The sequence below is a fragment of the Tiliqua scincoides genome, chromosome 2, assembly GCF_035046505.1.
Source record: "Tiliqua scincoides isolate rTilSci1 chromosome 2, rTilSci1.hap2, whole genome shotgun sequence".
Taxonomy (NCBI): domain Eukaryota; kingdom Metazoa; phylum Chordata; class Lepidosauria; order Squamata; family Scincidae; genus Tiliqua; species Tiliqua scincoides.
This window is the reverse complement of record NC_089822.1, coordinates 103,157,926-103,182,139: the sequence shown is the minus strand read 5'-3', so window position 1 is coordinate 103,182,139 and position 24,214 is coordinate 103,157,926. Positions and strand designations below refer to the sequence as shown.

At 47.2% G+C, this 24,214-nt stretch overlaps 2 protein-coding genes across 2 annotated transcripts in view; one reads left to right on the top strand and one right to left on the bottom strand.

Moving 5' to 3' along the window:
* Nucleotides 1-3,354, bottom strand: part of CLSTN3 (calsyntenin 3) — a 33,038-nt gene extending 29,684 nt beyond the window's left edge. Inside the window, exon 1 of the mRNA XM_066614265.1 lies at nucleotides 3,126-3,354. Within this exon, the coding sequence (XP_066470362.1) occupies nucleotides 3,126-3,201 (76 nt within the window). The 5' untranslated portion in view covers nucleotides 3,202-3,354. The remainder of the gene's footprint in view (nucleotides 1-3,125) is intronic.
* Nucleotides 3,355-5,987: 2,633 nt separating this feature from the next.
* Nucleotides 5,988-15,345, top strand: RBP5 (retinol binding protein 5). Its single transcript, XM_066615932.1, has 4 exons — nucleotides 5,988-6,196; nucleotides 7,686-7,864; nucleotides 13,139-13,240; nucleotides 15,150-15,345. The coding sequence occupies exons 1-4, from the start codon at nucleotides 6,124-6,126 to the stop codon at nucleotides 15,201-15,203; spliced, it is 408 nt and encodes a 135-aa protein (XP_066472029.1). The 5' UTR covers nucleotides 5,988-6,123; the 3' UTR covers nucleotides 15,204-15,345.
* The last annotated feature ends 8,869 nt before the right edge of the window (nucleotides 15,346-24,214 follow it).

The window sequence follows — 24,214 nt, the reverse complement described above, 5'->3', positions numbered from 1 at the left end:
AGCAAGGGAAGAAAAAATCATTATAAATTAACACTCCCTCCCAACCAACCGATCTCTGATAAACTGGGTCTCAGGGATTAGATCACAACGGCCTAGTTACAACCCCTACCACTCCAAGCTTATCCTCCATGGAAACATGGCTCCATCCATTCACAACTGAGCAACACAATGACAACCATGGAGACTTTCTCCTCAAGGGCTCCAAACATGGAACTGGCTGGTTAGAGAAAGGAGGTGATCAACATGCCACTAGTCCTAAAGGCTTTAACTCTAGGTAACTTCCCCACAAAAGGACCCATTTTCTGCAGCAGAATACCCCTAGCCGATTTGGAACTGGCGTAAAATATTAGACCAGCTCAGGCTTGTAGAAATTTCCTGTAAATTGACAGATTTCAGTTGACTTTAAGGGTTCCAGACTGAGAAGCAGGCACATCTGACCCACTGGGCACAATCCAGTGGTAAGTTCTCTTGTGCAAGCCCTATTTAAAGTAATAGGAGCTATGCTAGAGTGAAAGAGGTGCACAGAGAAGAGCTTCCTGGCAGACCAGGGTCAGTGTTAATTAATGGGGAGAGGATGTCACCACCGCCACCAAAGTATCTTTGGCTAGTCACCAGACTTGCAATGTTATGGTGTCGCTAGACTTGCAATGGAACTGTGCCACAAGGCTATGCTCACGTGGAAGCCCTATGACTTGAATCAGTGCCACTAAGGGAGGGCTGCATGCACAACTTCTCAAAAAAAAAAAAAAAAACACAACCCACCACAATCACAAAAATGTCACCAGCCACATCCATGGCCCCAACATGGAGACACTGACTGGTTCATGCAGAGGATGCATGATCAATGAGTGTGGCTCAACATGCTCCATTGCCATTGGCCCCACATCACCTGAAGGCTCTCCTTGATGGTCAGCCACGACAGACGAAAATTAGCTGTTTGGTCTATCCAAGTTTTGACCACCTTATCCAAGGTTGTTGAACAGTGTGGGAAGAATAGGCTGAAATTACTCTTTTACCCTCTGCCACAGTCCTAGAACGTATAGCCGCCAAGTGAAACTGATTTGCTGTGCGCTCAGACAGGCAAATGAATGTCCTTCACAAAATGCGAAACACAAGCATGTATGGAAGTTATAAGAACAAGATATGGTGAGGTGGCCACTTGTTTTGGTGGCTGTTGATGGCTTGGTGGCTACACATTGTGAAGGATAGAAGAGGATAAACAGGGCAACACTGGTCTCAGATCAAGAACGATCAGTACCAATAGCACATTGGACCCTCTATGTTGAGAAATATGGTACCTCTCAGTCCCAGATGCTGTAGATCAAGACAAGGGGAGACCCATTCCCATTCATGATCTGTGAGGGTCCTGAGGCTCAGGCATCTAACTGGCCATTGCTGGAAACAGAATGCAGGACTAGATTGTCTGATCCTGCAAAGCAGTTCCCATCTGCACCTCTGTACCTTTGGAACAAGACACAGAAGGACACAGCTGAATACGAAATATGCCTTAAAAGACTGCAGTTTGGAGACTACAGAGCAACTGGCAGGCCTTTGCAGGGTGGAATCGCAGAAGGAATGCAGGGCAGGTCTCAGGAACATGATGTACACAAAACCTGAGCTGGAACAGCAGGGGATGGGGGCGGGGAGCTCAAAGGGCTGCAGAAGAGCAGAGCAGGGAACCAGTGGAGGTCTGCAAGTCAGGATGTTGCTGTTGCAGGATTGATTTCAAGGTTATACAAGAGATCCAGCAGAACACCCGTTCTTTCTCCTTTCTTGTCAGAAGGCAGCTAGGACCCTTGTGTGTGTTTGCATGCACATTTACGGGTGAGTGAGAATTCCCACTCTCCTACATCCACCTTGAATGCAAAGCCCTCATCCCATGCCCAGCAACCCTGTTTACAGCCCTTGTTTTGGACATGGAAGAAAAAGGATTGTTGCAATGCGAGAGATACACCCTGTTGCTGAGGCAACAAGATTACGGTGGAGGAATAAATCCTTCCCTCTTCCATCTGCCATTCCAAGAGTCCTGGGTGATTTCTTGAGGAGAAGCTCTTTAGAAGGTGTGGGGGGGGGGTCTCCTGGTAAATTTCCACTCTCCCCAAGAAGCTCTCACTGGAAGCAAAGCTGTGTCTCCGGGTGGCATTGGGGACCAGGGTAAGAAAGCCTATTTATTCCAGCCCTCTCTGCAAAACCACCAGGCACACAGAATCCTAATGCTGCTGCTGCTGCATCGCTTCCCCCCCCCCCCCAGCACACTTTGCCAGAGAGGAGAGGAGTGGCAGGAGAAATTCAATATTCCTTCTTCACACTCCCCTTCTTTCCCTGTGCTGCATGCTGGGGGAGGGGGATCAGGGTCTTCTCCATCTTCCCAGAAGGTTCAGGACCTGCCTTTTCCTGCCCCTTCCCTCCAGAACACTTTCTCTCCTGTGGGCACCCACCACAGCCAAAGATCTCATCACCCACACCTCTTCGGTTCCCACGCGCGGGCAGTGCATGAGGGTGTCCATCCGTGCGCCTTCCAGGTCCGTGCTTGGAATTCTGAAGCTTCTCCACGTTCAGCATTCTCCATGTTCAGCATGTTTATATGCAATTCCCCTCCCCCCCCCAATGATGTATAGATCTCTCCATAATTAATCAGACAGATAGATGAGCAAACCACGACCCGGGGCTGCAAGGAGACAGTGCTCTGAGAGGGATGGAGATGCCGGGCTGCTGATGCACAGAGATAGACGCGCACAGGCAGGGAGCGAGAGGGGCGGCCAAGTCAGGATCAATATGGATCGGCAGAGAGACCCAACCCTGGGCGTACGCTGGTGGGGGAGTGGAGAGAGGGGGGCGGGGGCGGCCCCGAGGTGAGCGCCCCAGAGCAGGAGGGCGAGCCCAAGGAGAGCAGGTGGGGGCAACGAGGGATGCCCCCCCACCCCAGAGACAGAATGGATTAGGAGCCAGGAGAACAGCTGCGCGTCCAGCGGACCAGATGGCCGGGCAGTGCCAGGGAGGCGCTGATGGAGCGCCAACACCCAGCCAGCCAGCCAGCCAGCCAGCCTCCTCCTTGGGGAGCCCCGATTCTCGCTTTCCCGCCCGCCGTCGAGGCGCTTCCATTCATTCCCCCCTCCCTCACTCACCTTTATTGCCGAGGGCGCAGGAGAGGATGAGGAGGAAGAGAAGGGGGAGGAAGGCGAGGGGCTGCCCCCAGCCCATCTTGGAGGCGCGCGGGGGACCCGTCGCGGGGGTCTCTCTCGGGGGCTGACTCGCCCCTCTGGCCCTCCCGGAGACGCGCTGCTGCCACGGGGGGCTCCGGGGCGCGGGCTGTGGCGGCTCCGGCGGGCTGGGCTCGCTCTGCCTCCCTCCGGCTGCCGCCTCTGCCCCAGCCCGGCCCAGCCCAGCCCCTCTACTGCAGCATGATGTCAGCAGCGCCCGACGCTGATTGATGGGCGCCGGCAGCCAATGCGAGGGGCGTCGGAGCCAGGTGCTGCAGGAGTGGGAGGCGACCGTGGGGGGCTAGGAGGGGGGCCGGCGAGGTGGGGGGAACTGCACGCGCGCAGGCTGCTGCAAGAGGAACTTGGAAGGGACTTTGGCAGAGTTGGGGGTCCCAGCATCCTTCCTCCCCCCGCTTCGCTCGCCTCCCATTCCTCTCCCCGGTGCACTGGCTGGCGGCGGAAAGGAAGCTGGAGTGCCGCCTGCTGAGATCAGGCACTGCTGAGAAGGCACTCAGGAAGGCACGGGGTCCCTCCTGGCATGGGCAGCACCTGGGCACTGCTGTGAGCAAAGGGGTGGCTCCCAGAGGAGGATCGCCCCGCTGTTGGGCATCTCCCACTTTCTTTAGGTGTGGGGGCAAGGCAGGCCCCCCCCCCCAGCCGATCAAAGCATCCTCAGGTCAGGATCGAAGCAACTCTACCTGCCGCACCTACTGTGTTCGATGCTGCGTAGAAGGGCTGGTTCACACGTGCACGCACATAACAATGAGGCGAACGCGTGAACACGCCTCTGTGTTTGGAAAGTGCTCCTTGGCCGGACGGGGGTCAGATGATGTGAACGCTCCCGTCGGGTGGCTGAGCGACGGTGGCTCTTGGGTGACACACATGCGTGTCTTGGCATGAGATCCTATGGCACCGAAGGATCAGGGTGAATCAGCCCCCAGACGGGACAGATCCGAGGGAGGGAAGGGGTAAGCCTCATTGAACCCAACGGGACGTACTTCTGAGTAGACAGTCTTGGGCTCTAAGGCTGCCATCCTAGCCACACTTTCCTGGGAGTAAGACCCGATGACTATAATGAGATTTATTTCTGAGTAGATATGCCTAGGATTAGGCTCAAAGGCGGCAATCCTTTCCACAGTTACCTGGGAGCAAGCCCCATTTACTACAATGGGACTTACTTCTGAATAAACATACATAGGCTTGGGCTCTAAGAGTTGTGCCCCGAGAGCTCTTGGGCTGTTGCAATAGATTCTGAACACGCATCTCAAACCTAGTCTTCACACGTAGCAGATGGAAGTGGCAATTAAGTGGCCCAATCCTGAGCTGGGGGAATACACGGCATCACTTGAAGTGGGGGGGGGGGGGTCGCACCTTTCGATACTCTTTTGTGTAGAAGCTTCTTGTAAGCAGAACATAAAACAAGCTGCACTGTCCGGAATCTTTCCCTCTGACTCTCCAGACTTCTTTTTTTGAAGGGAGGAGCATTCATCCCCTTGCAACCTCAAAACAAGTACAACCCTGCTACTCTATCTACCACCTCAGGATTGTATTCGTTCTATATGCTGCACTGCACTGGTTGACCAAGGCTGCAATCCTATCCACATTTACCTGGGAAGAAGTCCCATAGACTATAACGGAACTTACTTCTGAGCTGACATGTCTAAGCTTAGGCTCTAAGGTTGCAATCTTTCCAGTTACCTGGGAGTAAGCCTGTTACTACAATGAGACTTACTTCTGAGTAGGCATGCATAGGATTGGGCTCAGAGGCTGTGATCCTATGCACACTTACCTGGGAGTAAGCTCCACTGACAGCAATGCGACTTCTGAGTAGACATGCATAGGATTGGGCTCTGAATCACATCACCTTTCTGCTCTGGTCAAGGCACCCAAAACCTTTTGCGACACTAAAGCAAACAAAACGTGTTAACAGAGATTTTTTTTTTAAAAAGAAGAGCCATTTCAGGCTGTTGATAGTCTTTCCCGAAGATCTCTCCTCTCGTGCCATCTCTTGGGGCACACAAGTCTTGCAGTGGCCCCGGGGAAGGCAGCAGTGGGGCGTACTCCAACATCTTCCCAACAACCCACTCGTGGCCTTTTCAGGAGCTGGGGACTTCCTTGGTGCCACACCCCCCAATATCAATCCCAGCCCTTTAGAGCAGCCGAATCCTATGCATTACTAGGATGCATTGCATCCTATGCAATCCCATTACTGGGGCTTACTCCTAGATAAGTATGGATAGGATTGCAGCCTAGGTACACTTACCTGGGAGTAAGCCTCATTGGGCACCCCGGGATTGATTTACAGCCCAATCCTATGCTTGTCATGTCTTCTCAGAAGTTCCATTAATGGGGCTTACTCCTAGGTAAGTGTGGATAGGATTGCAGCCTAGGCACAATTACCTGGGAGTAAGCCTCACTGGGTATAGTAGGACTGCCTTACAGCACAATCCTATGCATGTCTACTCAGAAGTAAGCCCCATTGTGTTCAGTGGGGCTTACTCCCAGGAAAGTATGCCTGAGATTGCAGCCTTACTCCCGAGTAATCACGCACAGGCTCGCCCACCGCCGATCTCGCGCCCCCCCCCCCGGGGGGGGCTGATGCGATAGCAGGGATCTCCAGGGCCGGCTTCTTTTAAGATCCCGCTGCTAGGACGGAGGCAGGGTGGAGCTTCCTCGTACCCCAGTAGGCGGCCTCGGCGCTCCCCCCCCCTCCACTGTATCTCACGCCCACCCCGGGGACAGGAGCCAAGCGACTCTTACTGCAGCGGGACTCTGGACCCCGGCGCCGGAGCCAGCAGAGTCAGAGGCGCAGCCAGCCAACCCAGTCCCCAGACGCTCTTCCCTTCCGCCCGGCGCTGTGCAGACTCCCACGAGCTCTTCTCGCCGGCTCCTGATCTCTTCCTTGTTCCCTTTGCACCGCGAGATGCCTCCCAACCTCACCGGCTACTACCGATTCGTCTCCCAGGACAACATGGAAAATTACCTCCGTGCCTTAGGTAAGCAGGCTACTGCCTTCTCCAACCCCCCCAAAAGACATCCTGCTGAGAATTAAAGCCACAATCCTATCCACACTTACCTGGGAGTAAGCCCGATTGACTATAAAGGGACTTACCTCTGAGTGGACATGCACAGAATTGGGCTCCACATGGGTTCAGATTTAACCCCTATTTATATCATAAATGCTGATCAGCTTTCGGATATGTGGAAGTAATATTTGAAAATGATTTCCTTGGAGCATGTGCAAAGTATTCCCCCCCTCAAACTTCCAATGAATTACTGCAGGTGACTCCAGGTTGACAGCCTGTAGGGCAGAATATCCAGCTCAGAGGGTTGTTTTTTTTTGTTTGTTTTTTTAAAAAGGCATTTTAAACGTTAGTACTGTAACTCCCTTTGTTAAAATGAAGATTAACATTTTGCTTTTATATAGACCTGTTCAGTGTTCAAAGCATTTAACATCCGTTATCTTGTTTTAAGTCTCACGGCAATTCTGTAAGGTAGGTCAGTATTGCCCCCCATAGTCAGGGTTGAATGAAGCCATTCCAGGGCCCTAAACTATATTAAGTCTAACTGGACCCATATATACCCCCACCCTGCCAAAGTTTATTATTCAAAAAGAGAGAACAAAGAAACTAAGAATATGAAAACCTCACGTTTGCCCTGTAACAGCTACACCTGCTGAAATTCCCTCTTCTATACAATTGTTAAAGGTTCAGGATCCCTAAAGTTGAAAGTTTGCCCACCCCTGACCTATTTAAATTTAATGAATGTTATATTTTGTACTAAGCTAGTTTGTGTTACAAAGTACTTTCAGGTTCAAATACTGTACTTTAAGCAATTGTAAAGACAATAATAAGCATATCTTAAAAATCACCACTTATCATTTGAGTATATGATAAGTGACTTTGCTTTTGCAACAGATTATATAAAACTTTTTCTTCAGATTACATAAAGCTTTGGATTTAGAGGCCCCTTATCATGTGAGACCCTAAGCTGTAGCTTACTTAGCTTGTGAGTAAATCTGGCCCTACCCATAGTGCAGATGAGGGATTGTGGCTTGCATAAAGCTACTACCTCGTGAGTTCATGGCAGAGGTGAGATTGAAAGTTTTGATTTTCTGATCAGTACCTCAGTCTCTTAACCAAACAGTAGTTTCCCAGTCAGATTGGTGAGGAAAATGCATTTTTATTGAAATAATTGTGTTTTAAAAGAGAGGGCTTTAAAAAAAAAAGTTCTTGTTTTGTTATTATGTGAGTTGTGGTTAGGGAATCAAAAGGCAGGTTAAAAGTTTAACAATGAGTGCTAGATACTGTTGCATTTTCTACCTCTGTCCCATTACCTTAGCAGGAATTGGTCAAGGTGAGCTATACACCAGGCCAGTATGTCCCAAGAGGATGAGGAAAGTCCCGATAAAGTCTTAATGGAGATGGAGTTGTTTCTAATTCCTCTCCACTGTTCTGTTTTATCATCTATTAACTTCCCCCTTAGATATTAACGTTGCCCTGAGGAAACTGGTCTGCCTCCTGAAGCCAGACAAGGAGATCATCCACAATGGAGACCACATGACCATCCGCACCTTAACTACTCTGCGAAACTACATCATGGACTTTGACGTGGGGGTTGAGTTTGAAGAGGACTTGGGGCCAGTGGATGGACGAAAGTGTCAGGTAAGAGACTGCTATGCCTGCTCGACTGAGGGATCAAGTCTGTGTTCCCTTATGGATGCCCTGATGAGAGTTTTCCAAGGCAGCATGAAGCTGTCTGCCTGGCTGTGGGTGCCCAGATCCATAACTTTGCTGGCTCTGCTGTCCATAGCCAGTCACATGAGCAGGGGGAGAGGAGCACTCCTGGAAGAAATAGCAACAGCTTCTGGGAGCAAGTCATGTTGCTCACAGAGTCTTTGGCTATGCCTTCATACACATCCCACATTGCACTGCTCACTTGATTAGACTACTCCTGTGAAATTCTGCAAATTGGGGCTGATTCACAACACAGAGTAGGCTCTGCAACTTGTGCACTACCAAGCCAAATATAGCCTACTGGCCATGCTTGGTTAAGCCTCAGGCTTCAGGAGGTCTGGGGCCATCCATGAGCTGGGAGACAAACTACACATTCTGACCTTCTGAAATGCCTCCTAACAAAAAAATTTCTTCTTGCAAGATCAGCTGTGGGGGTTGATCTGTATTAGAGCAGGGTTTCTCAAACTGTGGGTCGTGACTTGATTGTTGGTGGGTTGCGAAACTTTAGCTGATAGCTGAGAAGGCAAATGCACCCCCATTCCATGTCCCTTATCCTAGAGTCCTGTGATTGATCTGACAGGAGATTGATTTTAACTTACCCTCCCCCCCCACCCCAAAGCTGTTGTTGGAAGCAACTGCTTCACATTTTACAGTAAGACTGGCTACGACTAACCTTTCTACTTTCCAAACTCTTTTGCCCATTTTCTGAAGACGTAATTAGAAGTGGATGAGTACAATGAGAGAGCAGACTCTCACCACAGGCTTTTTTTCTCTTTTATTTTGCAACTTCCTTTTTAAAGAAAGTTGCATGTGGTGGGAGGGGCATTATTCATGCTGTAACTGACAATAACCAGGATTTTCCATTCAGGCAGTAATCCTGGTCATACCACTTGCAACTGTGGTGGACTAGGGAGAAACAGTATCTTTCTAGCAACAAAGCAATGAATTGAATGTGAAGAAAATGTGATATTCCAGCAACAGAATCTATTTATTCATAATTACTTCAGAATAGGTTACATTAAAATGTTATCGTAAATAAAAGAGCAAATCAATGTCTTGAAAGAAGGTATCTGGATTCTCTGTTGCAAGAACAATGGCATTTATTGAACAAAAAGTGTGTGGTGGAGAAAGGCCAGGGCAGTCTTCTCATGGAAAGTCAGGAGGAGAATTCAGTTTCTTGGGCTGTACGTAACTCCCCTGAGAGTAAGCCCCACTGCATATAATGGGACTTCTTTCTGAGTAAACATGTGTAGGATCTGTGCTGCTGGTTCTTAAACTCAGGAAACTGATGAACTGGAGACTTTGATTTAGAAATGTATCTTCTGAAAAACGTATGTAGAAATGTATCTTCTAAAGCAGGGGTGCTCACACTTTTTTGGCTCGAGAGCTACTTTGAAACCCAGCAAGGCCCGGAGAATCTACCAGAGTTTTTTTTACAATGTTCGCGCCATCATAACATATAACATTTATGTGTACAATGTATGTTGGTGTACCTTGAGCCCCACTGAGTATAACAGGACTTACTCCTGAGTAGACATGCCTAGGATTAGGCTGTGAGGCTGCAATCCTAGCCACACTTACCTGGGAGTAAGCCCCATTGACTACAATGGGCCTTACTCCCAGCGTTTCCTCCCAGAGGCACCTGAAGGGGGGGTCGGCACTCCACGATCTACTCATTTTGCCTCGCGATCTACCGGTAGATCGCGATCCACCTATTGAGCACCCCTGTTCTAAAGTGTTCCATTAGAAAACCTAGTCCAAGTAAAGGAAGGGAGAGCCCAAGATGAAAAGCAAAGAGCTGAGATGGCCTTACCTTGTTAGCTGTCTCAGCTGACTTGGGACCCAATCCTATCCAATTTTCCAGGGCCAGTGCAGCGGTGCCAGTGGGGCGTGCACTGCATCCTTTGGTGGGATGGCAGTCACAGAGGCCTCCTCAAGGTAAGGAAATGTTTGTTCTCTTACCTCCTTGCAGCTGCACCAGTGCTGGAAAGTTAGATAGGATTGGGCCCTTGAGACACTACTGAAGGTGGATGAGTGGGAGGCATAGATGTGAACCAAGAGGCCCAATTCATCTGACAATTCAGCTGCCCAAGCCCCATTGAAATGGATGGGGTCTATGAAAAAGCATATGAATGAGCATAGTTCGTTCATAACTCCCTTCATTTTGCTGGAGGTGGTACAGGAAAGCTTTCTGGCATGAAAGCTGGCTCTTGGCATGAGAGAGAAGTATTTATGGTGAACTGAAAGCCCAGGCTGAGGTTTTCGGCTTATCCTCTTAGGGATGTATCCTGAGGAAGTTAGTGATGACTGAGCACCAATGAATTCTGTGAGATAAGTTAATCACGATAAACGGAAGGCCCATTAATTTCAACGGCTTGTCAGAATCTTAACTTTCTCAGGGTACAATCCTTAGGTTTCAGGAGTTGTTCCAGCAATGTGGCTGTAACAGTAAAAGTTGTTAAAGTCAAAATAGCAGATGACGACAATATCAAACTGAACATAAGCCAAATAAAATAATATTTCTCTGAGTTACAAGATCACTTGAAAGTACAGTGTCTCTTGTTGTTTTGCAGCAACCAAGGCAGTTCAGGGGACTGCTCTTTGTTTGCTTGTAAAAATTCCAATTTGTGTTGATTTTACCAGTTGACTTGCTCTTTCAGTAATAGGCCCAAGAATCTGGTCTGTCTGCACATTTTCCCAGTAGCAGATCAGCAAAACGAAAAATGTGGAACATTCCCACTGCTTCCTTTGTGAATGCTGAAGTGGCATGTACATTTTAAAATAAAATCAGGCCATGATCTGTTTGGGGCCACCATGGTGAGGATGGGGGAGAAGCAAAGCAAGCATACAACATGTGCACTTGACCTTATAGGCATGGCACCCCAATGCAGATAGTCCTCCAAAGGGTTGTTGCTGCCACCAGGAAAACCAAAAAAGGGGCCAACGTCTGTGCCCTTCTTTCCATCTGTTGCTGGTCCAGGTACTGGACTACTCTCCACATGGAAGCCAGTTGTTGGAGAATTGGCTGGGGAGTCAGCTGACTGGGTGACTCCCAACAGCTCTGCACATATACACACAACCTGGTAGCATTAGCTACAAGTGTGTTTTTTTTTGAGACAGAGGCAAAAGCTCTCTGCCCTGGTTGGATTGAAACAGGACAATGAGTTTTCAAAAAATAAGAGCAGTTTATTATTTTAAAATGGCCAAAAAACAGGGACGGAATTAGACAAAATTGTGTCTTGATATTAGAGACAAAGTCCAAATGCAAGCTGCCTTTCCTTTTTCCTAGCTATATACTTGGTTGCAGATCATTTGTTCACCTCCTGGGTCCAGAGGTGTGGAACAGCAATGTGTGAAATAAAATGCATGCCTTCTCCATCCAGGCCACCCCAAATCAACCCAAAGCAGCCCCGCATTCCACACGGGCGATCCAACCCAGAACACCGCTTGATGCCATCTTGGGTCCACCGCCTCTCTGCTACCAAAACACCACCAAACCCTTGTGTTTCTCACATGCTTCCATGAAACCCCAAAGTGTGGGACTTCTCAGTTTCATGACAGGGCATGAGGAGCACAGTAAGGAGGGGAATTATCTACTTCTCGCTTAAGTGTGTGGGAAGCAGCTCAGTGGGCTTGTATTGAGATCAGATGGAGGGAGGTGGCAGTGGGATGAAAGGCACCTCAAATCTGCCAACTCCTCAGGTGCTAATAATCTACAGAAAAGCCATAGAATTGGACTATCCTTGGAGACCAAGAACCCAATCCTGTGGTAGGCAGCACGGAGCCGTGCCGCCGACCACAGTCGCAAACATGCCGTAAGGCACGTTTGCGGGGCTCACCGCCGGGCTCCCGCCAGTGCTAGCCCAGCGCTGGCCAGTGCTGGGCTAGCGTGGGGCGATCGCCCAGGTTCCGCGGCTCGGCCTGCAGAACGGTAGACTGGGGCGGGGAGGAGGTGTTCCAGGGAGGGGGGAGGCTGGCGGGGGCGTAGAGAGGGCAGGCGGGAGGTGTGCCGGGGAGATGTGACGTGGGGAGGGGGCAGGCTGGAGGCGTGCCTGGGGGAGGGATGGGAGGCGGATCCGCGGAGCTCTGCTCCGCAGGATCCAAGGTGCTTGTGGAGGGCTACGCGCCCTACACGAGCGCCTTTCCCTTACCACTGACCTTTTGGTTGGCGGTAAAGTGAGTAGACCCATTGCAGGGCTGCTTACCTTACTCGGGGGAAGGGGACGCAGTAGCGTGGGAGGTGCAGGATTCGGCAGCAGCCTTTCTCAGTGCCGCCAAGCCTGGGTGCTCGAGGCAGCTCAGGATTGGGCTGCAAGTGAGCTGTGCTGGACACTCAAAATCTAACTCTGCGCAAAGACAAATTCTTAGAAGCTTCTATTCTGTCATGTGCATTTGTTTCAACTGGTAGGAGAGGGGAGAAAGGGTCATATTGACATCTCCACTTCTCTCCCATTTGGTATGTAATAAAACTACAGGCATCCTTGAGGTGCCTGAAATAGCATTTAGAACTTTGTTGTGAAGTGATTCAGACGTGGGCCATAAAAGTCTCTGACTTTAGAGCCACTGTGGAAACTGTGGCCATAATTTTGTTTTCAGGGTTTTAAAAACTGGCATGACTTATTGTTCCCAGCAGGCCCTACAAGTGCAGGACTACAGGAGCAGTTGTCTGTTTTTAGCAGTAGCTGGATCCAAATGGTCTTTCCAGCAACCAGAAAACAAAATCCCTTAATAGTAGTAGGATCTGATAATACTTGGCATTTATATAATACTTTTTGTGTTTACATGCATTGTTTTGCTGTAGTCCTTACAACCTTATTTTTGCCAGGGGGCTAAGGTCAAAAGAGTGACTTGCTTAAGAACATAAGAAAAGCCCACCTGGATCAGGCCAAAAGCCCATCTAGTTCAGTTTCCTGTATCCCACAGTGGCCCACCAGATGCCTCAAGGAGCACACTAGAGAACAGGAGCCCTGCATCCTGGTGCCCTCCCTCACATCTGCTTAATGCCATTTAGTGAGTGCATAGCAGAGATGAGGCTTAAACTGGAGGTCTCTTAGCCACTGCCCTATACTAGCTTCCACCCACTCTGTTTTATAGGAACAAATCCATTGCATGCTGATGTGGTTCTATGACTGAAGGTCTACTCGCTCTCAGCTAATGCTGTTGCTGTCTTTTCTCTGCACCACTGCCCCTTTCACTTTACAGACAACCGTCTCTTGGGATGGAGATCAGCTGGTGTGTGAACAGAGAGGAGAGAAGCGGAATCGGGGCTGGAGACACTGGCTTGAAGGGGACCAGCTGCATCTGGTGAGGAGGGGGTCCTTACCAGGCTTCTCCCAGCCACAGAGGAATGCTGTCTGAGAGAGACATTTGGAGTTTTCAGAAACACAGAATAAGGCGACCTTCCTTTTCTCTATCCTTCTTCCTCCCCCCAGCCCTGAGCAGTCCAAGCTAGGCCCCATGAGTTATGCATACCTTCTCTGGGGGCAATGGCCACTTGACAAAAACATCCTTCCCAAGAGTTCAAAAGTTGACTTGGCTGAGCTCAGCGGGAGCCACCCATTGTCCTGTCCCTTCCTTGAAATATGATCGTGACTCCCTGCAGTTCAGGGAAGGGAGAAAAGATTAATCAAAACACAACATCTGTGTGTGTGTGTGATACTCTAAAATCTTTGCATTAGTGCTCATGGATGCACAGCATGTCTGTGCATGAGATTCCTCGGTCGCTAGTTCAACAATGCGGGTGAGAAGTTTCTGGGGAAAATTAGTGCCTTGTTCTTTGGTTGTGTCCTTTTGGGGGGGGGGAATGAGGGCTGCTGTATCCTTCTGAAGTATATACTGTGCCATTCATTATCCATGGCACTGTCCTCCACCCCCAAACCCTCTTGCTGTGTCAAGAATGAAGGAAACCAGCACAATCTGCATGTGTGGACCAGATCTGCTGGATCAATGTATAGAAAAAGCTGTGCTGAAGATGCCTGTAGGTGGATGTGAGGGTAGGCTGAGAGAGGGAAGACTAGTGGCACTGAAGAGGGGAGCAGAAGCCCCAGCATTGATTCAACCAGAATGTCTTGCAGGTGAACAGAAAGCTTGTAAGGCCATGGACCTTGGATTGTACCAAAACCTGTAATGTGATACTTGGAAATTAAGCTGCAGAGCAGGTTTCTTCCAAGTCACAGTTTAATGTTTAAAGGACCACTTAAAATATAAATTATATACGAAATGCAGTTATAGCAATCTTGTATCAGTAAAAGCTCAAGCTGTTTCAGAACGTATAAACTAGCAATTCAGATGATGAAAGGGCAACACGGTTTGTGTTTGTCAGATTACAAACAGCATACAGATGGAATTGGGGGCAGTGTGACCTGGAGTGTCACCCCACACCTCTGCTACAGAAGGGGGAAAAAAACTCAAAAAGAGGGGGGAAAACTCACTGATGTGCTTCGATGCAGGTTCGTTAAATCCAGAAGTGCAAGATTTCTGGTCTTATTTAAAGGGATGGTGCACACTGAGTGAATAGAACCAGAGGAGGTTCAGAACCTCATGCCACCTGCTGGCTCTTCTCTACTATCCATAGCCATTCTCATTCATCCACAGCCACCTGAAGTTATCTGTGGCCATTTTGGAGCCATTCTCTGTGCTGACTATTTTGAAGCTATCCAAAGCCATTTCTAAGCACCTGTGGCCATTTTAATCATCCACAGCTATCGGCCTTTTCAGCCACACTAGATGCTGTTCCAGAACCACCATTCAGAGCATGATACCATAGTCTTTCGAGACTGAAGGTTGCCAACACGCATTCTGAGGCTATCCTGGGGTCTTGGTGTTTTAGCTTGAATATCTCCAGGAGTAGGCCTTTGAACCTTCCTGTGGGAATCTTCTTTCCCTCTAAAATATTTTCACCCTATCCCCCAAAATCTGAAATTTGAGCCGCCTTGAGTGCTCTTTTCTGGAGTGGAAAGGTGGGATATAAATTCTACAAACAAACAAACAAACAAACAAACAAATAAATTGTGACTTTGCACTTAGTGCTGTTTCTGTTATATGTGATGAAATTTCAAATACACATGCACACAGAAAGAAGGAAATGGAATATACATGTTGGCCTGTATGGGTTTTCCATTAGTATTGTGAGCCCTGTGAAAAATGTTCCCAAAACTCTCAAGGCAGGGCTGTGCCTTTCCCCCCCCCTCAGTCTCCTTTTCTCTTTTCCTAGCGCATGACAGCGGAAGATGAAGTTTGTGTCCAGATTTTCCAGAAAGTGAAGTGACCACCAGCCCCTGTCTGGTACCAAGTGCTAACTTCTGACTGCAACATGCATTAGAGCCCAGAAATGGGACCAGAACCTACCAAGCCATTCGTGTCTTATGCTTTGCCCTTTCCTTTTGGATTAAAACAGTACAGATGACCAACCCTTCTGAGTGAATGTGTGTTTTTTAAGTGCTGCTGTCTCTGCTACTTTTTATGTTACTAAGTGACAAGGTATATAAACAACATTCCACAGATCTTCTTCCTTCTCTCAGTTCTTCACTTCTGCACAACAGGCCAACACCTTGCACTAAGGCTGCCTCATCACTGAGTTGGAGGAGTCTGTCAGGGCTATATCACCTCAGGGCGTCTCAGTACAAAAATAATTCCCACCGCACAAAAAGCTGCCAGCATATCGAGGGAAGGCTAGGCACCAACTTTTCTCTCTCACATATACAGTGCACAGGGATGTTCTTACAAGAAGAATTCACCGTGTGAACCTCTACTTCCTCAATCAGAACTTGACCTCTGTCTGCAAGAGTCCTAGGCGTTATGATCTACGTCCACCTTTCATCTCCTCCTGGCCTGCCATTTTGGTACAGTAGCAGGGCTAGGGTTGGGATCAGAAGTCCTCATCTGCCCTCAGTTGGCCCTCTTGGCTCCCACATAAACTCAAGCTGGAGAAAGAATCGAGTTGAGCTTGCACAGAAGGCAAATCAAAGTGGAGGCGGTTTCTGGCAGCCAAAAGTACTCTCTGGATATTGATGTCCTAGCCAGGAAAGGGGCTGTTGGGAAGGGTAAATTTTGGAAACAGAGACACAGGGGGGCAGGCAGTGGAGAGGGCAGGGAAATCAGTCCTTCAAGTTGCAGGGAAATCCTTTCAGAATAAGAGCTCCGGAGTCCCAGGCAGAAAGAGGGAGGAGCAGTTTGTAACAAAAGAGCTTCTCTGCATGAGAACTTCAGTAAAAGGATCTCTGCAGCTCAACAGCAAACTGAGTAGTTTAATCCTTTCATTTTACACAGTCCTGCTATTGATGAGGATGTGCAGCACCAGATGTGTGTCTGCGAACCTCGGAAACTTCTGTTTAGCCTGGCAGTAGAAATCTCATGCACAGTTAGAGGGGTTCAACTGTGGCCCTCATTAATTCCTCTACCTGCTGTGAGTGGAACTGTGGATATTAAATTTTTCTCTTTGTAATACCAGGCGCTGAAGGATTTTTCTCTAAGGCTGCTTCTAAGTGTGGTTATCTGTCGGTGATCCTTGTACATGTTGCTCCTGACTTTATTGGGAACAGATTGTGCATGTAAACCAGATAAACACTCTATTTCTAGTTTTGATGATGTTTAGTGCTTCGTAAAAGAGGTAGTACCCTTACTGCGATCTCTTGGAGAAGGATGGTTCATTTGAAGAAATATTTTGCTTCATCCAATCCCAAGATCTGCCCTGCTTTTTCCCTAAAATTTTAATTCAGTTGTGCACATCCCTTATTCACTGAGCAGAGCCACAGTTTTTTCAGTCTTGCCCTGCCCTGCCCACTGCCCACCTTTGCACAACTCAAAGTTAACAATACATTTAGATGGTGAACACTTTTGGGATAGGGAACCATTTAGTTATTCGATTTTGTCTGTAAACTGCTTTGTGAATGTTTTTGTTGAAAAGCGCTGTATAACAGTTTCTCAACCAGTGGTATGGGTACCACCAGTAGTACATGAGGTAGTGTCTGGTGGTACTTGCAGAACCCCTGGACACCTGCTTCCTGGCAGCGAAACCAAGAATGCAACACAACAGACAGCGGTAGGAGGCTTGGCTTAGCAGGCAGAACTCCAAAGCATGTTTTCCTATGCTCAAAAAAGCCCTCCCGTCCACCCTGAGCCTCTTAGGGCTCAGTCCTAACCCCTTATGTCAGTGCTTTCCAGCTCTGGCATAGCTGTGCCAATGGGACATGTGCTGCATCCTGCAGTTGGGTGTCACTCATGGAGGCCTCCTCAAAGTAATGTGGCCTCCTCAAAGCTGTGGCCTCCTCAAAGAACAGAATGTTTGTTCCCTTACCCCAGAGCTGCATTTCCCTTATGGGAAATGTCAGTGCTGGAAAGCACTGACATAAGGCGTTAGGATTGTGCCCTTACTGGGGTTTGTCGCATCGCATCTGGCCTCCCAACCCAGAAGTGATGATGTCATTGCCAGTTACTTCCAATGGTACTTCAAATAGTTGGACCATGTGAAGTGGTACAGTAGAGAACAAAATCTTGAGAAACACTGATCTATAAATAACATTTGGGGGCATTTTTAACCTTACCCACTCAACACCTCCTCTCCTCCAAAGATATGAATCCACACGCACACTAACCACACTGCATAGCAACAGAGAGTGAGGAAATGAAGAATTTAAGAAGAGATAGAAGGGAAAGAGCTGATGCAAAACAATGACTGCTAATTATAAGCCTTTGTTCTTACTGATGGTCGGGAGGAGCAACTCTTGCTCAAAGCCCATGTTACAACTGCAGATTACCTTCATGACTTTTAAGTCTTCTGAATGTGTTGATCAAAGCTGTATGTTTACAGTACTGTGTTTCTGCAAGAGCAGAAAAGCAAGACTGTGGAACCAGTGTCAGAATTCAGCTTCTTTATTATCTCTCATGTTTTAAAAGCGAATTTTTAGCATTCATGCTTACAGGCATATGCTTGAAACTGTAGCAGTGCATGGTGAAATTTTTGAAGCCAGAGAAACTGATAAATATTTATTGTGTTCAGGAGGGAAGGGCCTTGGTGCCTTGTTTGTGCTATCCTCCCGACTAGTAAAATCAGAATAAATTATGCAAAGGAGTAAATATTGCAAAATATTTTGTGCAAAATAAATTATGCAAATATGCTCACTTTGCATAATGTATTCAGCTCACAAAGATCAGTTGCAGACTGAATTTAGATTGATTGATTGCAGGATTGTATTTTAATTTTATTTTTAGCATGGAGTTCATACTGTTCCAGCACTGATTTACACAAATGACAAGCATGTGTCTGATAAACTCCGATGATCTCAATTTATCTGATAGTTTCCCAACATGAATGAAGCGATCATGGCTGGCCCAAGATCTCCTTGTGCTTGAGGCAGTGTGCCAAATGTAACCTACCTGACAATTTGTCAAATGTACTTGATGATGTACCAGCCTGTGCTCCTTCCATTCCCTGGGTCAAAAAAGGAAGAAAGTGTGGAAGTCAAAAGTAGAAAGTCAAAAGTAGAAAGAAGTGTGGAAGAGAGATGGGTTGAGCATCTAGGTCAGGGGTGCTCAATACATCGATCGTGATCGACCGGTTGATCGCGAGGCAAAATGAGTTGATCACAGGCTTCTCTTCCGTCCATGCATCCCTGGGAGTGAGCCCTGTCCTGGGAGTGATGCCCCCTGGGAGTGATGCATCCCTGGGAGTGAGCTCCCTGGGAGTGCGCTCCTGTCCACGCATCCCTGGGAGTGAGCTCCTGTCCATGCATCCCTGGGAGTGAGCCCCGTTGACTCTACTGGGGCTGACTGGTGAGTAGACCTGGAGAGGAGCTGCTCGCAGGCTTCTCTCCCGTCCACGCATCCCTGGGAGTGAGCCCCGTTGACTCTACTGGGGCTGACTTACCTTTCCCCTGTTTTTGCACTGGTATGTATGGAGATCTGCCCCCCCCCAACTTCCAACTGTTGGTTCTGTGTGCAAGGGGTTTTGCACTGGTCTTGCTGTGATGTCTATATAGAGATCTTCCCTCCCCCACACCTTTCCCCTGTTTTTGCACTGGTCTGTATAGAGATCTGCTCCCCCCCCCCACTTATATTGGAATCGAGGAAGATCTGGTGAGGAGGCAGATGTGGTGTCAGCAGTGGCCCCTTTAAGGGTAAGGCCTGGGCATCCAGCAGAGTGTGCTGCACAGCTGCAGCTACTTGAAGGCAATAGGGCCCTCAGGGATATAAGAGCCCCTGAGGCAGGAAGAGCTCCACTTATTTATGTGAATCAGCCTTTTCCTACATGAAGATCATTAAGTCCAAGTACCATTCCACCATGACTGATGAACATTTGGAAGTGTGCTTGAGGCTGGCTGTCAGCAGCTGCTGTCCGGACTATGCTTCCTTGGCTGATTCATTTCAGTGCAAGTCATCAAAGTAAACTCAAGTAATTACAAAAAATGTTTATAGTTAATTATGTTGTGTTGTGCAATATTGGCTCATTCGGTTATGCAAGGTACACCAACATACATTGTACACATAAATGTTATATGTTATGATGGCGCGAACATTGTAAAAAAACTCTGGTAGATCTCCAGGCCTTGCTGGGTTTCAAAGTAGCTCTCGAGCCAAAAAAGTGTGAGTACCCCTGATCTAGACAGTGACCCCCCCCCCAGCCCACTACATTTCCACTTTTGCTCCATTCCCTTCTTCCATTTCCAGTTCAGGGAATGGGAGAAACTCTCACATCACCAGATTTGGGGGGAGGGAGGAATATGGCAGGCACAAGGAGGCCTTGAGCCACCCCTGCTCTAGTCCAACCAATGATCTGACTCAGTACATGGCAGTCTCCTACATTCCTTTCTAAGTGTGCTTTAAAAATATTAAGGGTAGGAGACTTTGTAGCAACATAACAACGATGTTTTGTTCATCATTCTGAAAACAGAATATGCTGTGTGGGATAATAAGGCTCTATATATAACCACAAAACAGTAGTGATCCTTTTCCAAGTCTGCACTTAAATTATTTTTTTTTTTTAAAACTGAAACAACAGAGGCTTGCAATAAAGCCCCTGATGCCCTATTCATTTTGCCCTCAAGTATGGTAAATGGCTGGATAGCTCATAGTTAGGTTAAAAGGTAGCAGGGTATCCACACACGCCTTGGTCAACCAGTAATTCTTATTGGGACCATATGTTGAGTTGAGCAAGGACTAGAGGGCCAATGGCACTGTCTCTGGCCACTGATTCACTCTTGGGTAAGCTGAAATACTGGCAAAAGTTTCTTTAACTCTTTTCTCCCCAGTGTGATGCTGCAGATGCTTTGGCAAAGCATTTCTCTATTATGAAGCACAGCTGAACCCTCAAAGGCATGGGTTCTTAGAAAGCAGCTGTGATGCATCATTGGGAGGGTGCATAGTGTCCTTAAGCCATTTCTGCCCAACATTGCATATACGCCACAAGGATCAAATGTGTACACCTATGGGCTGGGCAGAAATGGGTTAAGATCATAGGTTATGCTGGGGGCTAGTTAGAAGCTTCTGAGGGCTAGATTGAACCCCACACACCGAAGACTAGTATATTGAACTAGACAGCGGTTCTCAAACTGTTTACTGTCATGACCCACTTAGTCGGCCATGACAGACACATTGCTCCCCACCCCCTAGAATGCCTTGTAGCTTCCAGGTCACACTCCAGAATGCAAAGTCACAAGGCATTCTGGGGTGTGATGCAGCCAATGAAATGGGTCATGAATTGTGTGCTGGTGCTACCCAGAAGCTGCAAAGCATTCCAGGGTGCAACGTGGCCACCAAAAATAGTTTGAGAACTGCTGAACTAGATGTAATAGTTCCCCCTGGCATTGCCTAACTTTCTGTATGCAGGGGCTTTTTCTATAGAAAAAGAGTACGCAGTCCTACGTTTCCTGACTCTAAATCTGAAGCGCTGCCTTTCAGAAACAGGTCTACCCAGGCAGTCTAACTGAATACGAAAAGTGGTTCTGAGAGGGTTTTCAGTGAACCCAGACCTAAAATCTCTTGACTCCCATCAGCCAGAGCCCCAACACACAAAGTGGCAATCAGTTCAGTAATCCGGAACTTGGGACATTGTTTTGAGGGCTGGTGAGAACTCATATTTGGAGAAACTATATTTCCATTTGTATTTTAATTTGAAGAGGAGGAACAGGAACTAGTGAGATCGAGATTGGCCAGCAGAGCCTACGACTTGTAGTTCTTGGTGCAGAAGTAGGACCTCCTCGCCCTCCTACAGGTTGTTGTCTATCAATGTTGAGGTTCCTTGAACTGAAACTGGCAGAAGCCTCTTGTGTCATTCTGTAGCAATGCATTTCCTTCTTGCTTCCATCCAGTAGTGTAGCTACAGGGGGCAGCAACGCAATAAGTATGGTAGGTGCTACAACACATTGTGCAAGCTTCCCCTCCCAGTTGCCATCAGAGCCATTCTCGGCAGTGATGGCAATGCACTGCATGTTGCCATTGCTGCCCAGAATGGCTGTGAAGGCAAATTGGAGGGCCTGCAATACTTACTGTGCCGCCACTCTCCCCAATAGCTAGGCTACTACTGTCGACCTAGCATTAATCCTAAATAGGACTTTTTTCCCCCTTATTCTCCTGTTACATGTGGTTTGTAAAAACCTTAAAAAATCAAAAACAAAGAGCTTAAAAATGAATATCTTTTGAATGACATATTTAATGGTCCATCCATAGTATAGAATTGCACTACAAGTTAACCCAGTTTTGCCCAGCCAACAAGTGTTGATCCCTGTTGCATATACGCACCGTTGGCCAGAAATGGCTTAAACAAATTCTTCTTTATGCATTCTACTATTAACTACTTTTTAAAGCTAGTGTCTGGACCAGAATTGGAGAATTTAAAAAAAATTGATGCTCTTAAACTAAACCCCAATGTGACCGTTTGATTCCCTGGTCTCATCACTGCATGTACACCTGATGCTTAAGTTCTTCAAATCCCTTCTTGAAGCCCACCTTTCCCATGGAGCCTTTACACCTAAGCCCCCATCTGCTATTTTATTTTATTATTATTTTTTCACTCTGGCTGCTGTTAATGCTGTGTACTGTTTTATGGCCCTTTGCGATTTGGCTGTTTTTATTGCTGCTTTCATTGCTGCTGTTTTTACTGCGGCCATGTTCTTTCTCTGTTTTTTAATATATTGCTTTAATATTGGCTGCTGCTCCTTGTCTGGCTGTTTTATGGGTAGTTTAATTGTTCTACTACTGTATAGTTTTATCATGTATATTTTATGTTAGCCGCCTTGAGCACCCACACCAGTGGGGAATATATAAAATATAATATAAAAATATTATAAAATACAATGAATTATTCTTCTACTGCACCTAAGCTTATGTATGTATATCTGATACTGTAGCATACGCTTTCTCTGTTTATCCATATCTTCCTCTCCTGCCATCCTTGTGGCATTATCTTGACTGTGAGCCCCTGGGGAGGGATTTGGGGAGACTTGTCATTGAATTCTTTGTAATGTGCACTGTACAGTACATGGATAATACAACAATAATAAATACTTTAGTAGTTTCTTTTGTAAAGAACAGATATTCATGCAATTTTTAAAGAAGAGATATTCAATGAATCTCTCTTCCAGTTTAATTAACTTCACTATCTGTAGAATTGCCATCTTGCAACCAGGGAATTGATGCGAGTCATTTTAATTTACGAATGCCACAGAAAACAAGGCAATCGCAGCTCCTCCAACCCAGTCCCACTCTGGTCCCATATCCTCCCTCATCTGGTGTGGTTACTGACACTCCAGGAGATGGAGAGCACAGGATAAATGTACCAGGGAGAAAATGGGCAAGAGGACCATTGTCTTCTGCCTTGTCTTCTGATTCAGCAGGACATGTAAATCCCTGGGTTGTGGAGTCTGGGTCTCCATGAGGTGTGGGGCCTGGGTCGTGAGATAGAAATTCTAGGAGGAAGTGGTTCTGACACAAGGGTAGAAGGTGCTAGGTCAAGGAGAAATGGAAGAACTAAGTCCCCCACCCCAAAAGACAACCCTCCCAACCCTGCCAACTGGGCAAAGAGGCACTTTTTAAGTGGTGTCCTCATCTATTTAGCAGGTGGAGAGCAACTCTTCACCCCGGCATGGCATCTTTCCCAATGGCTGCTGCTGGTGTCTCTTTTGTATTTTTTTTTTATATTGTGAGTCCTTTGGGGACAGGAAACCATGGTGGATGGATAGATGGATGGATGGATTTTACCATGTGAACCACTTTGTGAACTACTCTTGTTCAAAAGCAGTATATAAGTATTCTTAACAACAGCAACTTTCCTTTGTAATGGAAAAGTAATTTGCTAGCTCAATACCAAAAGCAACTTAGATTATCTGACTTTTGGCCGAACTAAGTTTCCAAGGTGCAGCAGAGTGCCATTTTTCTCAGTGCTGAAAGAAGTTTACCTGGTTTCCCAGTAAATTGAGTGCACTGTACCTTGCAGTTGACAGGAGAAATGCTTAGCCCTTCGGCTTCCTGAAAACCAGCTCTGGAGTTTTAAACATGTATTTTAAATTATTATAGTCTCCCGGTTCAGTGGTGAAAGACGTTTACCTGGTTTCCCAGTAAATTGAGTGCACTGTACCTTGCAGTTGACAGGAGAGATGCTTAGCCCTTCGGCTTCCTGAAAACCAACTCTGGAGTTTTAAACATGTATTTTAAATTATTATAGTCTCCCGGTTCCAGAACACAGCAAAAACCAAGAACTCTCTGATGGCACCAGCTTGCCTTAGATGCTACTAGCTGGAATGCACAGCATTTGAGATATCAGAGATGCGAGCAGTTTTCATAAGTGATGCTTAAATTGGCTTTTACCAATCTGGTATATTGATTGAAAAGCCTGTCTTGACTGCATTGTACTTGTGTTTGGTTTTAGTGTACACATCATCATGAGTGCCTGGGAGAATGATTAATATAGTTAATAAATCTATGTTGTATTATGCTTGTAGCAATAAAGCCTCTGACACCAGTGGTTGAGCTGGAATGTAATGAAACAGAATGTTCACAATTATTCCAGCCACTCAGGCACAAATCCTAACCAACTTTCCAACACTGGAATAATGGTGCCAATGGGGCGTATGCTGCATCCTGCAGTTGGGTGACACTCACAGAGGTCTCCGCAAAGTAAGAGGGTCTTTGTACCCTTACCTCGAAGCTGCATTGCCCTTATGTTGGTGCTGGAAAGTGGGTTAGGATTGCGCCTTCAGGAAACAAAGTTATTGGAACGTTTGCAATCAGGTTCCTGTAAGGAAAGGAAAGGTTGTCATTTTGGCTGGGATTAAAACCTCTCCTAAC